At 45.4% G+C, this 14,107-nt stretch overlaps 1 protein-coding gene across 2 annotated transcripts in view; it reads right to left on the reverse strand.

The window, feature by feature from the left end:
* Positions 1-1,220, reverse strand: part of Ano2 (anoctamin 2) — a 341,337-nt gene extending 340,117 nt beyond the window's left edge. The window contains exons 1-2 of one of the 2 annotated variants that reach the window (XM_076852567.1): positions 1,200-1,220; positions 342-668 (exon numbers count right to left, since the gene is read on the reverse strand). In XM_076852567.1, coding sequence (XP_076708682.1) covers positions 342-668; positions 1,200-1,220 — 348 coding nt within the window. Of the gene's footprint in view, positions 1-341; positions 669-1,199 lie in introns of those variants that run through there. The other variant, XM_076852569.1, reaches the window with a different exon arrangement.
* Between the last annotated feature and the right edge of the window lie 12,887 nt (positions 1,221-14,107).

Raw genomic sequence — 14,107 nt, forward strand, 5'->3', positions numbered from 1 at the left:
AAGTTCAGCAGGCAAACCAGGTCTTCATCCCAAGGAAACATTATGGAGAAGGCTACCAGATGAGGCCTTGAGGAGAGAGATTCCAGAAGCAGAGTCTTGCCTTCAGTCTCTAACCAGGCCAAATCCCAGGGAGGAGACTGGTACACCACAGCCATCCCACTGCCACCTGGAATCACCTAGGCAGCAATACCAAGACCTTGGACAAGAAAATCTGGGTTTTCCAGGAAAAAAAAAAGAAAGAAAGAAAGTGCCATCTGCCAGGACAAAGCCAAGGCTCCCTGCAGGTGGCACTGACTACCAAGAGCCCATCCATCCCAAGCCTCTTGCCTTGGAGAGCTCACCTCCAAGTCCTTCTCAAGCTCCAGCCCAGCAGCCATCAGGTTGTGCTCAAACTCCTCCCGCTGCTCCCTCCTCTCCTCCTCCAGGGCATGGAGTGGCCCCAGCTCAATGTCACCGGGGCCCCCAGCGTGGTGTTCCTTGTTTGTCTCCCCATTGGAGATGACAGCCAGCGAGTGGCCAGGAGAGCCTTGGCCCTGGTGTGCCCCGCGTTTCCGGTAGTGGTAGGCGAGCACATAGTCCACCTTCCTCTGGTTGTCGTGGAAGTGCATGCGGCTCAGGCGGGCCTCGGAGGACACAGGCTCGTTGGCATCTAGGTAGTTATTGATGACCTGGCCAGAGACAAAAGGACAGGGATTGTGAGTTCCAGTGAGTAAGGGGATGAGTGTGGAGACAGCTACCCTTGTGCTCAAGACAGGGAAGTAGACTAGGAAGCAAGTCCCTCAGTCCCAGAGGCCCTGACTGCCCCAGTGCAGGAACAGAGCAGCCTGAGTCCATCTGTCACACAGCCCACACAGCCCTCCGCCCACTTGTCTACAGTCTGGACATCAGTGCTTCACACACACTCCACCATCCTCGCACACAGATATCACCTCCACAGACTGCACACCTAGCAGCAGCAGACCCCAGCACATCCACACTGCCCCCCGACCCACACACCCACTCCTGCACGTGCACACAGCCACCTCCACCTACATCCCCCTGCACCGCCCCTTCTGCACACATGTGAAGGAATCTACAAATACATGCATCTCCCCTCCACGTGTGCTGTGACACACCCACACACACTCACCTCCCTTCAGATCTGCACACTGGCCTGCAAACACTCCATGCATTCACACACACACACAGAGAATACTCACAGGCAGGTTCTCTGGATCCATTGGAACAAAGGCCAATTTCTAGTCACCTGGCCCCCCCACAGGAATTCACTCGACACTCTGCCCTTCACAGGCCCACATCCTCTTCTTCCTCCTCCTTTTCAGTCACTGGTGAGGACCCTGTCAATGACAGCAGCCAATGACAGCAGCAGGAGGAACTGGCTCCTTCTCTCTTCCACTCCAGACTGGGAGGTGGAAAGAAGAGGAGGAGAGAGAACAAGGCGGAGCAGGGCTGAGACCTGCCTCCCTCCCTTGGGTGTTTCCCTGTTTTTTTACTGGTTTGATACCCAGCTGCCTCTGCAGCCACCTGAGAGGTCACCCAGGCAACCAGATGAAGTGCCAGGCACAGGGGAGAGGCTCAGAGTCACAGAGGCAGAGAAGACAGGTTCCTCGGGCCTATGGGAGGAGAGCCAGGGTGTCTGCAGACTGACAGGTGGGATCACCTGGCCTCCCACACCTCCTTTCTGGACCCTCCTCTAACCAAGAGAATCACTGTTGCTGGGAATTACCTCACTTAGAGGGAGAAGAGAAAAGGGCCCTAATAAAAGCCCGGGGTCTCACACAGGTACACACACCAGCCCCAGCTGGAGGACCCCCCAGGTGAGAAGCTCCCTTGGGGCCTCTGTTGGCGTGGGCCCACTCCCAGTACTCACAGAGCTGCTGAAGGGGCTTTCTCCACCGGAGGCCTGGCCAGAGTCTCTGCTGGAACTGCCCTGTGGATTCTGGGTCTGGGGACCTGGCACCTTGAGGTACTGCTGTCCATTTGGGGGGCCCTGGCACCCTCTGACCCCTGTCCGAGGGCTCAGCCTGCGTGGAGAGCCAGGGAGCAGAGGGAGATCTGTGAGAGGGAAAGACAAAGAGACAAGACAACTTCAGACGAGGGGAAATGCAAGATATTGAGAAACTGAGGCATTGAAGAGGAAAACCACCCACGACCCTAAGAAAATGGCTCCTGTTTTCTTACAGTCTTAGTGAACCAAGTTCACATTGGTTACAGAGGAGTAAAAGGAAGTAGGAACACACACACACACACACACACACACACACACACACACACGCCTCAAGCTGCCATCAGGAGCTCCTTCCAATCATATCTCTTCTCTGGGAACCAGGGGGCAGTGTGCACGCAAAAGGGATGGAACCCCAGGGCCTGGTACTTGTCAGGCAAGCAGTCCACCCCTGAGACACTGTCCTTAATTTTTCCTTTGGAACATGGGGGTTGGCCATGGTGTCCACTGTCTGGGACAAGAAGAAAGAGGTGGCAGTATCAGGCAAGCAGTATCAGGGGAGGGGGTCACTGTGTGAATTGATGACAATGGCTTAGGCCTTAGGGCTTCACCCCAGGAAAGTAAGGCCAGCAGCACACCCCCATGGAGAAAGCAAGGACACACAAAGGGTGGGTCTACTTGGGGCAGAGGCATCCTCTGGATGGGGACCATCCTCCACAACTCTTGATGGGTCCTCATGGACCTGCTGCTGCCTAAGCCAAGACCTCAGAGGCCCACAGTCCTTTCTCAGCCCTCCCTGAGTAAGCCTTCCAAAAATCCACAGTGAGAGGACAGGGCTTTTTCAGAAAATTCCTGATATTGCCTCATGGAGGGAAAAGACCCCTATAGGAGATAGAATTATGGAATGTTAGAAATGGAGGGAATGAGAGATTAAACACTGCAGCTCCACTTTGCACAGAGGAGACATGAGTTGATCAGACTCAAACTAGTCCCACGTCTGAGAAACACTTTGTAGCAAAGCATCATGCCAGTGTACCTGGCCTTAAACCTCAGCTTTGCCACTCAGTAGCACTGTGACTTCTGAGCCTGTCTCTTTAGCTATAAAATGAGAATCCCAAACTTGCAGGATCCAAGTGAGAACAAAAAGAAAAGAACACATTCAAAGCATCCAGATGGTGTGAACCAATTAAAAATAAGTAAATAAATAAATAAAAATAAATGACCTTTAATAAAAAGCCTCCAGAACAGCGATTAGCCTCTGAGCAGGCAATAAAAGGTGGTGATTATAATTATTCTTCCTATTTTCTTTTTTAAGCTCTATGCAAGCAGAAATAACACCTTAGACATCCAGCTCTTTCCCAAACACCTGCTGAATGAATGAATGGACGGGTGGAGGAATGAAACAACAGAAAGCAGCTGTGCTGGGTTTCTTGCAACAGCTTTGGATCTGTTACTGACTTGTGCAGCAGCCCCGTCTGTGCTCACCTCTCTGCTGGACAGTTCCAGGGAGCCTAGAACATTTGGTCCCTGCACTTGAGAAACATAACCTCTTTATGAAGATGGAGCTGCATGCTGGAAACGTAATTGTGACTAGCAGGATAAAATTCCATAACTTATTCCTGTAGCGTGAGCTCTTGTCTGTATCATGGGCAAGAAGTTAAAGCAGGTGGAATTGAGCCCAGAGCTGTTCTTGAGGGGTGGTGGCTTCTGAAAACCAAGGCAGGCCAGGAAGGCCCTCCGCAGAGGGAGAACACAGAAGGACAGCACTGGGCATGCGTGTTGGCAGGGCAACAGGGGTCCTCCAGCTCAGGACACTAGAGAGAGGCTTCTTTCCTTGTGCCTTTCTGCATCCCTATTCCCCACCTGGCCCAGGGCAGAACTTGGGACAGAAGGACTCTTCCCTACAGAAATCCTCAAAACCTCTGTTCTGCAAAGCCCAAGGCTGAGATACAGAACTGGGCAGGTAATGAGGATGACACTCAGTCCAGGACCACCCTTCTTTGGCAGCTGTTTTCAGCTGTGATTCAGGGTAGCTCACACTCAGAGGCAAACCAAAGCTTTGGTCAGGCTACAGTGCATTAGCCACCTGCGGTTTGAGGCTGACATCCCAGAGCCCCATTAGCAATCCTGGCCACTCCTTCTGCTTGCTCGCTGCCACATGTCTCATAGCTATCAGGGGGCTGCTTTCATGGCAGCCTCCCCACTCCCCAGAAGGTAGAACACAACATACAGTTCAGCCATCCTGCTCCAGAAAGGCATTCCAAGTGATATGGACAGATGTGGGAAGACGAGAGAGCTGGCTTGCACCATGAGAGAAGGCTGAAGGGGATGAGTGCAGCCTGGCCATCAGGAAGCATGGGGCAGGTGGTCACACACCTAGAGGATTCCCTCAGAAGCTAGAAGAAGTGCATTGAGGTCAATGAGAAGTCAAGGCCATTGTACACAGCATGGGTTAACCCCCTGGAAATAACCTTCCATTTGCCATTCTTGCTGTCCTGAACAAGAGATCCCTGAGTGTCCATGGCTATGGCTGTCATGAGGGCAGAAAGTGTGGCTCACCCATCTCTATATTAATTAGATGGATTTCCCTAAGGTTTGGACTTGGGGCCTTTCAACACTCTCACTCTTTCCCTGGGTTCTCTAATCCATTCCTGAGACTGCCATTGCCATCTGTGACTGATAATTCCCCAGTTTACTTTAAGCTTGCTCTCTCCTCTAGACCCCAAGTGCACACATTGCCCTGCCTTCTTGGCTTCTATACTTGTATGTTTCAGTGTCTCTCAAAGTCAACATGCCCAAAAGCAAACTGGCTATGTTCTCCCAACAGGATTCTTTTTCAGGGTTCCCCATTCCTATCAATGCTCCATCCTACAATCAGTTCACAAGCCAGAAATCTAGAAGCAGCCTCAATAACCCTCTTTCCTAATACCCTGTATCCAATTTGTCAGTAATCCTATGACTTTTACCTCCTAGAACATGAGCAAAATACATCTGTTTTGTACTTCCATGACTTCTTCTCATTCCCAATGTCTCACCCTCAGCATTCCCAATGTCTCACCCTCAGGATGAGATAATGGCATCCTAACAGGTCCTCCTGCCATCACCCTTGCTCCCTCTCACTGTTCCCCATAATGCAGCCAGGAAGTCCTTATAATATGTCAATCTGGCCAAGACATCCTCTTGTACAGAACTTTCTGGGGCTTCCCACTAATCTTGGGCTGTAAGACCCTGCACAATAAGGCCCTGTCCACAGCCTCACCTCAATGCTCCCCATATCTTGCTGGTCCCAACCATACTGCCCTGCTTTCAGGCACCACACTCCCTTGTAGCTCAGATCTTATACGTGTTTGTCCATTGGCCTAGAACACACATCCCCCGTACCCTTCGTCTAGTTGTGGACCACCTATTATTTTGGTCATTAGAAAATTCCCAATCCATCCACCCCTTCACCCTCAGAGGGATCTTTTAAAATTATACATCTTTTAAATCCACTCCTTGGCTCAAATATTTCCTCCATTGCCAGTATAATGTCATTACTATAAACTAAAAGGTGGTCCATATACAATCCACTCTACACATCCACGGTCCCACATCCTTAGATTCAACCAAACACAGATCAAAATACTTGTGGCAGGCATGTGTACTAAACATATACAGACTTATTTTTCTTGTCAGTATTTCCTAAATAATATGGTCTAGCAACTATGTGCACAACATTTACATTTTACTAGGTATTATAAGTGTATGGAAATAATTTCAAGCATATGGAAGGATATGCATAGATTCTATGCAAGCACTGCACCATTTTATATAACGGGCTTGAGTACCCATGGATTTTGCTAACTGTGGGCAGTCCTGGAACCAATTGGCTCTGTGAATATCAAGGGACAACTGTATTCTCCAATTCTGTCCCCACCTGTTCTCCTTGTCATTCCCAATGACTCTGAAACTAATGTGTTTCTGAAAATTCTTACTTGCTCCATTTATGAAGAACTTGAAGCATCATGGATCCACAGACACACTTCATAAGGGGGCCTACACTTTTAGAGTGTGGGGAGGAAATGAAGGGGAGGGCAGTGTTCTGATGTTGGCCTGCTATTTGGAGGCCATACAGCCTGTCTCAGAGTGGTCACAAGTTGGTAGTCTTTTCTCAGGACAAGAATAAAGCAATCAGTAAATCTCAAACTGAGTTGGGACTGCTTGGGGATAGCACAAGGGCAGGTGCTATGGCCAGTGAAGAAGCCCTGGGTCCATTTCACCATTTTGTTCTCCCTTCCTACTCTATAGCTCTCACAGGACTCACAACCAGCATCCTGAGCCACAGGCAAGCCCGGGGTACCCTTGGCTCCTAGTCATGACGTTACTTTAATTTTGGAGAAAGAATATATTTTCTCTGAGCTTAGTTTTTAATTCTGTGGTTGAAGGGTTGGTGGGGTGGGGGGTCATTATTGTATCCTTTTCTTCTAGGTTGAGTGGAATGATACAGCAGGAGAAAAGATTAAAATTCCTTGGGAGTATATGAGTTATGGAAAATGCAAGGAATAATTATCAAATCCTCCTTCAAGGCACAAGTGCCTATCCCTTCATCTGCCTCTTCCTATGCTGATTTCTCTGCTGCATCCAGCTGCTCTGCTCCAAGCCTCAACCTTCCCTGTCTCTCCTACCTACCTACCTATTTTCCATCCACTTCCTCCTGGACATTTCTCAGACCAGGAAGGAGAAGCACTTGTTGTTATCCACTTGTTGATCCAAGGAAACTGATTTCCTGCTCCTCCGAGACCACCACACAGATTTTTATCCTCTACATTCTTAAACTATTTTAGATCAGTGGCCCCAGGGAGGAACTCTGTCCCTTCTAGTTGGAGACTACTCCAACTTTCACACTTAAGAGAGCTGCAGGTTCCTTAGATTGCTCTACAGAGGCAGATGAAGAATCAGCAAGATCAGAGATTTTAAAAGAAGTAAACATAGGCTAAATGGAGAGGCCTGAATCTCAATGAAAAAACAGGCAGAGCCCGTTTCCAGAGACCTCTCACGGCCTGCCCTCTCACTGTCTCCTTCCCAGAGCTTGTCCAAACCTCTCCCCAATTTTGGTCCCACCTTTTCTATCCCTCCACTTTCCCATTAGTTGCCGTGGTCTTCGCACACCCATTCCTTCACTTAACTACAGGTTATCTTGTCCAAAAAGCTAACGTGCACCAAAGTGCAAAGAGCCCGTGCTAACATCCTCCGACAATATAAGTGAAAATTAAAACATGTGTAAGCCCTACAGATGTCACTAGGCCCACACACTAACGGGGACAGAGGTCTTAGCTGCACCATGAAGCTGTGAGGCAGGAGTTCTGTCTGGGCTCTTCAACTCATGCTGCGCTGGGACAGCTTGGCAGAAATCTTCAAGTTCACTACACAGGATTAGAAGAAGGGGTCTTTCAAACACAAGAGAAAGGCAGCAACCTCTCCTTGCTTTCTCTCTGGAGGACTAGTGAGAGTAAGAAAAAGCTTAAGCAGTAGTTACGGCAAAAGAAACACAGTCAGGAGGGAGTCATGGCCATGCTGGGCAAAGACAGACAGGAAGTGGGCTCACCAGGCACCAAAGGTGAAGGGCAAGGTGAGTCATCAAGTCCTAGGAGGTTTCCAGGGCCTCCCAGAGAGAGGACTGTGAGAGGAGGTTTCTGGAGGGAGCTCAGGCAGCAGGGGTATCCCTCAGAGTTTCCCTCTTGGCATTGTTAGTCTCACTGCTAACCACTAGTGAGTGAAACACAAGGGGCCCAGGAAAAAAGAACAGATTCCATCAGCACATTTCAAGGCCACTACTTCCAGCAAGACCAAGGCCCAGGGCTGCTCTGGGGGAGACAGAGCATCTATAGTCTCCCAGATCAAGAATGAGGCAGACCCTCTTGGAAGCCTCAGAGAGAACTTTCAGATTTGAAGGCCTCACCCTGAAACCCTTCTCAAGTACAGATGGTTCCTGACTTATGATCAATATATTTACAATTTTTCAATTTTACAATGTTGTGAAAGCATATCCACACAACCATTTTTTTCTCACTTTTAGTATTCGACAAATTACATGAAATAGTCAATGTTTTGTTATAAAATAGGCTCTGTGATGGATTATTTTGCCTAATACAAGCTAATGTAAGAGTTTGAGCTCATGTAAGGTTGACCGGGCTAAGCTATGATGTTTGGAAGGTGAGGTGTATTAAATGCATTTTTGACCTACGATATTTTCAATTTAAAATGAATTTATTGGGATGTGATTCCATTGCAAGTCAAGGAATATCTATATCCTAGAATCGGTGGATTTCATTTCATTTAGAACCAGTATTTATGCTGAGTCTTGCCTTCCTTTTCTGTAAGAATTTGACCTAGGTCAGCCAAAATTTGAGGCTCCAGGCTTACAATTTGGACTCAATGGCTCTGCTGATCACCCCACTCCTTACCCAATAGGTCTTGCAACTTCCTCTGCTTCTGAATGTCATCAAACTTAGTAGAAGGATGACCCTCCAGTTCCCTCCCACAAAAGAACAATTTGTGGGGCTGGGATGGAGCTCAGTGGTAGATCACTTGCCTAGCATGCACTAGACAGTAGATTCAATCCCCAGGACCATCAAAAATTAAAATAAAAAAAGACTGAAGATATAACTAAGTGGTAGAGCACCTGCCTAGCATGTGTAAGGTTCTGAGTTCAATCAACAGCACCACATACACACACAAGAAGAACCATTTGCAAATCTGCCTCCTCGCCCCTACTTATCAAAGTCTTAGCTCAAAAACAGCCCTTTCCCCTCCCCAGTCCCCAACATTCCTTTCCTGCTCATGACAGTGCCTCAGTTTGCATCCTTACCTCATACCTGGAGAGAAGCTAACTGTCCTCCCTGCCACTAACCCTACTTCCCTTTCATCCTCAGCTCACACAGCAGCTTGAGTTACTGACCATGTTACTCCCACCCAGTGGCTTTCCACTCTTCTTGGATCAGGACCAAAACCAGTATGGCAAATAGGACCTTTGTGGTCTGGTTCCTGCCTACCTGTCTAGACTGCTCCTTGGCTCCACCCTCATTCACTCTCTGCCTTACTCCTGCATTTTTGTCTTTCCCTGTGTTTCACTCACCATCGCATTCTGAGCACACACCTGGCCATTCCCAGGGAGGTGGGGTATTGCATATAGTATTTCATACCCTTGTTCATTCATTCCAGAGTCATTTCAACTGCAAAGCATTGCATAAAACATTGGGAAAACAGGCCAAACAGAACACAATCCTTTCCACTAAGCCCTAGGTGTTCCCAAGAAAGAAAGATTAACACAGAAGGAAGGCAGACCAATGAGAAGGCAACTTTAGGAATGGGAAAAGAGCCAAAGTTGGAGTATAAACAAGAATCTATAGAAGCCAAAGTCCTTAGTTCTGCCTAGAGCTATCAGGAAAGGCCCCCAGAGAACATGAACTTTGAAACTCATCTAGAAGAAAGGAATAGGCATCTGCCAATGGGCAAGGAAGGTGGGAAGATTCCAGGGAGAAAATCAGTCATTGTTCCTGTGCAATCAGACTCTGGGATTGACTGTTTTGAATTATTGAACTTCTGAGAATGAAGACTTACCCCCTCCCCATGCTCCCTTATCACTCAGAGTTCAAACAGGTGGTCACTATGTGGTGGCTGGTGGGCATTGAAAGTAACTCCCTGAATTATAGTAAACACTTCTTAATGTGACCTATGAGGCCCTTAATAATCTTTCTTATCAGTCTTTCCAGTATCTTTTGCTTGCGCACCACACACACACACACACACACACACACACACACACACACGCACACTCTTCAGGGAGAATGAACAACCTACACGTCCCAGAAGGTGACCTGCTTTTTCTTATCTTTGATCTTGGTATTGTTCTCCTTTTTACTTCCAAACACCTCTCCCCAACCCTGTAATCACCCCAAATCTCACTGTTAATATGCAGGGCTCTTGATTTATGACAACATTAAAGGATTTTAAGCAGCAGTGCAATGAAATTAACATTATATTATAAAGAGCACTCTGGCTATAGTGAGGATAAATAGAAGGTCAGAGGAAGGATGGATAAATGAGTGGGCAGATGAAGGGAGGGATGGACAGATGGATTAGTAGAAGGGTGGATGGACTATGATGACTGGATGTAGGCAGGGATGGATGGATATATGGATAGGTGGGTAGATGAGTGCATGGGTGGATGGATGGGCACTTGAGTAGATGAATGGATGAGGAGTGGGTGGATGGGGTTTTGGGGCTTCAAGTAAGTGTCATAAAATTCCTGAAACTTTTATGGATCTGGTCACAGTGCTGCTATAAAGTGTCCATTGTCTGCAGGCTTTACAGAACAATTTGGCATTCAAAGAATTCTATATCTGGTTTTTATGTTTCTCTGCTGCCTAATCCTCCACTGAACAAGAGCACTCCCATGTTTGTCAGATTTCTGCTGTTCTAAAAAATACTTGAGATAAATCAACTTTAAAAGAGGAAAGGTTTGTTTGGGCTCATGGTTTTGGAGGTTTCCACCCACGCTCAGTAAGCTCCATTGCTTTTGGCCTGTGCCAAGGCAGCACATCATGATGGGAGCATGTGGTGGAGGAAGCTCCTCACCCAAAGTTGGCCAGGAAACAAATGAGAGAGAAAGAAGGGCCTGGGGTCTTGGCATGCCCTTGAAGGGATGCAATAACCTAAGTTCTTCCGACAGCATCTCACCTCTTAAAGGTTCCACCACCCCCCAACAGTGCCATAGGCTGGGGCCCAAGCCTTTAACACACAGGCCTTTAGGGGACATTTAAGACCAAAAATTTGGCAACTCCTCTTTAGCCAAAGCTACTCTCAAACTTGTGCCTTTGCTCATGCAGTTACTCTTGCATGGAATGAATGTTCTCTCTGCCTGCCTAAGTCCCATTCAGCTAAAGTACTAGTCCTATGCTAATCCTTCCCTAAATTCTGACATTCAGAAAATTTGCCTCTTATATCTTTGCATGCCTAGCCTAGGACTCTGGATACAACAAGGAGTTGGAAGAGATATAGGGAATTAGGAAATCTTTCCTTTTGAGTCAATTTCAAACAGGATGGATTTCTCTGTGTTGAACTGAGCAGAGAGCTTCCCTAATAACAACTAAACACTAGTGCTATTATGGTTTAGATGTGAGGTGTGGCCCCCAAAATCTCACATGTGATATAATGCAAGGAGGTTCAGAGGAGAAATGATTGGGTTGAGAGAGTCTTAACCCAATCAGTGAATTAATCTCCTGATAGGGATTAACTGAGTGGTAACTGAAAGCAGATAGGATATGGCTGGGGGAGGTGGGTGTTGAGGGCATGGCTTTGGGATATATATTTTGTATCTGGCCAGTAGATTCTTCTCTGCTTTCTGATCATCATATATTCTTCCACCATGATGATCTGCCTCATCTCCAGCCCTGAGGAATGGAGCTAGCTCCAAACTGTGAGCCCCCAAATACACTTTTCCCTCTCTACAATTATGCTGATTGGGTCTTTTAGTCACAGTGGCAAAAAAGCTGACTAAAACAAATACTTAACACTTTATATGCACTTGGTTGTGCAATTTACAAATATCAACTAATTTAATCTTCATACCCTATTAAGGTAGACATCATTGTCATCATGTTACTCATGAGAAAACTGAGGCATTAGAGATGTCAGGTAAAGTTGCTCAAGGTCACTGGCATACTCACAGTCCACACTTCTAACCACACCAGTTAACTAACGTGTGAAAAGGAAAGGGAATAGCTCATATAACTTAGTAAGTCCTTCCCTGACATTTCTCACCTCTTTAAAAGGCATTTTCACAAATTACATTTACATTCAATTTTCAGACCCAAGATCCTAAAATAATAAAGACCAGGGATATATCTCTCCTTATGCCAGTACTGTGATAGCCTTGTGGTATGTTGAATTGAAGTCAGAAAATGTAAGTCGAGTTGTATTTGGTTTTGTTCGGATTTACAGTTTCTATTTCTCTACAAAATTCATTTCAAGAAGTGCTTCACTCAATGACAAAATCTACTAACTGAGACTTGAACAAGTTGTCCAAATGAAACCTACTCATTGGCAGCCCATCCTACACTTTAGAGTGCGACTGATGAGATTAAGATGTAAGTGTCCCTCCTCATATGTCATAAGAAAATAGCCCGCCTACACCATAATTGATCAAAACTATTTTGTTACCTCACTAATTATAACCTGTTTTGGAACAGGTTTGCTCTGTTTTCTCTTTTGTTGACATGAAAGAATGTGATGATGCATTGGTGAACAAAATGTAATCCTCCCCTAACCCCTGCCACATGTTACACACATGCACGCGCACATACATGCACACACACACACACACACACACACACCATTTTAATGAAGTTGACTGATCCCTGAAAATATTTGTGGGTCCTTCATTGCCCTCCACCACTCATAAGCATCTCTCATCTCTAACTGTCACTTTCTCCTGGATGTAACCAAGTCTGATGGTCTTTTTCTTATTCCTGTCTCTCCAAAGGTGGAACAGGTATCTGTTTCCTAAAATGAACTGGGTCAGGCTGGGTTTGGGGCTCAGTGGTAAAGCACTTACCTGCCTAGCATGTGTGAGGCATTGGGTTTGATTCTCAGCACCGCATATAAATAAATAAATAAAACAAAGGTCCATCAACAACTAATATATATATATATATATTAAGTAAATAAATAAAATAAAATGAACTGGATCTAGAATTAAAATCTAAGACAGCTCTTCCAATCATAACTCCCACTCCAGGCAACTGAGGTCTTTGAATTTGGGTGAGATGTTGGTGGTTATAGAAGGATTCATTCGGCAGATATGAGGAATATGAATGATCCTGAGAATTTATAAAATATCCCAAATATACTTATAACTATAGGAAATTGTTTAGAAAATTTTATTATGTTATAGCTTTGTTGAGTGACATGAATAAATTCATATAATATATATAGACAATAAACTTAATCTGCTAGGTTGTACCCTCCTTGAGAAATAATGCCTGCCAAGTTCAGCAGGGTATCCTAAGCCCTGAGTATGGAGTCTCACACGTAAAATACTTCAGGGAGAGGGTAAGTACCCACTTGTAGCTAAGAAAAATGGAAGTCTCAAAGCAAGCGTAAACTAAGAGGTAACACCATGAAGAAGCTAGGAGAATTGTTCATGAACACACTGAAACACCCAGAGACTCCCATCATCACTAGGAGATCCACTAGAGAGACTGGAGATCCCATAATAACTGGTAGGGAAAAAGCTGGAGAGACACAATTTTTTAAAAATTTCTCGTAACCCCACCTCGTCTAGATTTCTGTTGCCTCGCCAAATATATATTGTTCTTACTTAAAACCAAGATGTGTCCATATTTGAGCATCAGCGATCACCACATCCCAAAAGACAGAACTAAACAAAGTAATTGAGGAAAAGAGAAACAGAAGCAGACGAGAGCCCTTCTGAAAGAAGAAAGATCCTGCTATGTACTACAATTCTGCAACAGGATAAAGACAAATGGGAATATAGAGTAGTTCTCAACCTTGAGTACATTGAAATCACCTTCAGAAGATGAAAACATTGATGTCGAGTTTCCACGCTCAGAACTTTGGACTTAATTTTTGTGATTCTATTGTACAATCAGGATTCAGATTGAATCCATTGATTGAATCTACTAATGGAAGCAAAATGGTGAACCTAGATTTAGTTAAAAGATCTTGAAATATCAGAAGAAAGAAGCATCATCTAAAACTTGAACAAAGAAAGTTTAGGATGAATGCAACAAAGTGCCACTTAGAACAGCAAAGAGGACTATTTAGAACTGGAGGGCTGCCTTAGAGTGGAGGTTAAAAAGGTGGGTGGATTTGTATTTCTGCTGACTAAGGGTGTTGAACATCTTTTCATGTGCCTATTATCCATTTGTATATCTTCTTTGAATAAAAATCTGTTCAGATCCTTTGCTCATTTAAAAATTAGGTTATTTGTCTTTTTATTGCTGAGTTGTAAGAGTTTTTTATATATTCTGGATTAAAGTTTTTATCTGATATATTATTTACAAATATTTTCTCCCATTCTATGGGTTGTCTTTTTATTTTACTGATAGTATCTTTTGAAGCATTTTTAATTTTTATCAAATACAATTTGTTTATTTTTTT

This window comes from Callospermophilus lateralis, chromosome 4, assembly GCF_048772815.1.
Source record: "Callospermophilus lateralis isolate mCalLat2 chromosome 4, mCalLat2.hap1, whole genome shotgun sequence".
NCBI lineage: Eukaryota > Metazoa > Chordata > Mammalia > Rodentia > Sciuridae > Callospermophilus > Callospermophilus lateralis.